This window comes from Protomyctophum bolini (genome assembly GCF_963924005.1).
Source record: "Protomyctophum bolini genome assembly, chromosome: 17".
NCBI lineage: Eukaryota > Metazoa > Chordata > Actinopteri > Myctophiformes > Myctophidae > Protomyctophum > Protomyctophum bolini.
Window position 1 is genome coordinate 27,467,895 of NC_137878.1, and position 2,500 is coordinate 27,470,394.

At 48.0% G+C, this 2,500-nt stretch overlaps 1 protein-coding gene across 6 annotated transcripts in view; it reads right to left on the reverse strand.

Annotated features, from left to right (window-relative positions):
* trps1 (trichorhinophalangeal syndrome I) overlaps window positions 1-2,500 on the reverse strand; it is a 170,029-nt gene that overhangs the window by 19,209 nt on the left and 148,320 nt on the right. For all 6 annotated transcript variants that reach the window (XM_080787927.1, XM_080787926.1, XM_080787928.1 and 3 more), the window contains one exon: window positions 810-932. In XM_080787927.1, coding sequence (XP_080644053.1) covers window positions 810-932 — 123 coding nt within the window. The remainder of the gene's footprint in view (window positions 1-809; window positions 933-2,500) is intronic.

A 2,500-nucleotide genomic window follows, 5' to 3' on the forward strand; every position in this document is an offset into this window, starting at 1 on the left:
TTATATACCGAGTGCTGCCCCCTAGTGGCCAAGATAGGACCAGGTGCATGCATGCAGACCAGGATGTCTGCTACAGCATTGGGTCTCAAAGTGGGGTCCGGGGACCCCCCAGGGGTCCTTGGGAGGGTTCTAGGGGGTCCCCAGCTGATGGAGTTAATGTAGCATCACACACATTTCAATGTTGCCATGTTGGCTATTCAAAAATAGCAAATCTAATCTTTGTGCTGGTGGGGTGTGAGCTTGTACATCTGCTATTTTAGATTTTCTTTTTTTTTAAATATATATTTTAACACAAATCTCCTCTTCTGGGGGGTCCCTGGCAATACATTTTCAGATCAGGGTTCCTCGGCCAAATACACATCAATGTGGGGGTCCTTGGCATGACAAAGTTTGAGAACTCTAATTGGCATAGAGAATACAGTATGGCCTGTCATGTGGTGATGAGTGTATCTATAAGCTGTATCTCACGTCTCGCCAATCTTTAATTCAGATCATCATCATTTGGTGGGATTACATTTTAGAGTGATGTTGTCAAAGGATCAAGATGACAAGAAAGATTGACTTTTGTTGCATGAAATCACTTTTCTCTCCCATGCATGTGTGCGTGCGTGTGTGTGCGTGTGTGTGTGTGTGTGTGTGTGTGTGTGTGTGTGTCTGTGCGTGTGTGTGTGTGTGTGCACATGTGCGTGCGCGTGTGTCTGTGTAATTAATGTGCATGCATCTATGTGAGTGGCTGGACAGCGGAGCTCAGTTGGTGGTGTTGTTTGTCATCCTGGGTTCTGGTGTTGTTTGTGATCCTGGGTTCTTACCGAGTGTAGTTTTTGGTATAGACCACAGGCATTGCAGACGTAGCCGCCGTTAGCATTCTTCCTCCACAGAGAAGTCTTGGTGGTCAGACAGTTGGCACAGAACACCCCACTGCCTCTACGGCGCTGCAGAGAGAGAGAGAGAGAGAGAGAGAGGAAATGTTGATTATTCTGGTTGTGAAAGCTTCTTGTAAATGTTCATTTCAATGAAGTGTGTGCGTGTGCGTGTGCGTGCGTGTGTGTGTGTGTGCGCGTGGTTGCTATGCAAAACAGAGAGCATCGGTGAGACAGATGCGGAGAGGACGTGCAGGGATGGCAGGAAGATGATGCAATCTTATGTATTTACCCGTAGATAAAACGTGAAATCCCATCGAGAACAAAGTTGTGTTTTCAACCATAAAATAAAAACCGCACGGCGATGGAGAAAGAGTTGCTTAAAAACCCAGCAGCACATCACCACCAATCTTCCAATAAAAGAAAAAAACACAAAGTGGAGCTTTGTGTCTGTTGCATCTGTGAATGACTGGAGGTTGTGTAAGTAACTGATTGTGTGTACGCACGAGAGCCAAGCTCGTGATGAAACCAAACACAGACAGAAGATACACGCAAACGTGTTGTGGTTTCTGCTGTGATGGCCGACAGCCAGGCTGGAGTTGTTTCTGTCACCTTGCTGTATTATAGTGTCGAGTGTTTGTGTGTTTATGCACTATAGCTGGAGAGTGTGTGTGTGTGTGTGTTTATGCACTAGCTGGTGAGTGTGTTTGTGTTGATGCACTAGCTGGTGAGTGTGTTTGTGTTTTGCACTAGCTGGTGAGTGTGTGTGTGTTTATGCACTAGCTGGTGAGTGTGTTTGTGTTTATGCACTAGCTGGTGAGTGTGTGTGTGTTTATGCACTAGCTGGTGAGTGTGTTTGTGTTTATGCACTAGCTGGTGAGTGTGTGTGTTTATGCACTAGCTGGTGAGTGTGTTTGTGTTTATGCACTAGCTGGTGAGTGTGCATGCTGATGCCTCTGCTTTCTGTGCACGTGCCACGTGCACGGCGGGGTTAGGCGAGTAGGCCAATCGCCGTGGCAACGTGCTCCATCACAGTAATGAGCCAATCACAATGTTTCTCCATCTCATTAAGCATGTGGAGGCCCTCTCGCAACCTTATTGACCCGGACAGGACAGAGTACCTCATCTTTCTCCTCCTTCACCACGTGCCTCTCTCTTTCTCTCTCTGTCTCTCTCTCTCTCTCTCTCTCTCTCTATCTCCCTGTCTCTCTCTCTCTCTGTCTCTCAGGGAGACAGAGAGAGAGACATCTCCCTGTCTCTGTCTCTCCCTCTTTCTCTCTCTCCCTCTGTCTCTCCCTGTCTCTCTTTCTCTCTGTCTCTCAGGGAGACAGAGAGAGAGACATCTCCCTGTCTCTGTCTCTCCCTCTTTCTCTTTCTCCCTGTCTCTCTCTCTCTCTGTCTCTCAGGGAGACAGAGAGAGAGACATCTCCCTGTCTCTGTCTCTCCCTCTTTCTCTCTCTCCCTCTGTCTCTCCCTGTCTCTCTTTCTCTCTGTCTCTCAGGGAGACAGAGAGAGAGACATCTCCCTGTCTCTGTCGCTCCCTCTTTCTCTCTCTCCCTCTGTCTCTCCCTGTCTCTATTTCTCTCTGTCTCTCAGGGAGACAGAGAGAGAGACATCTCCCTGTCTCTGTCTCTCCCTCT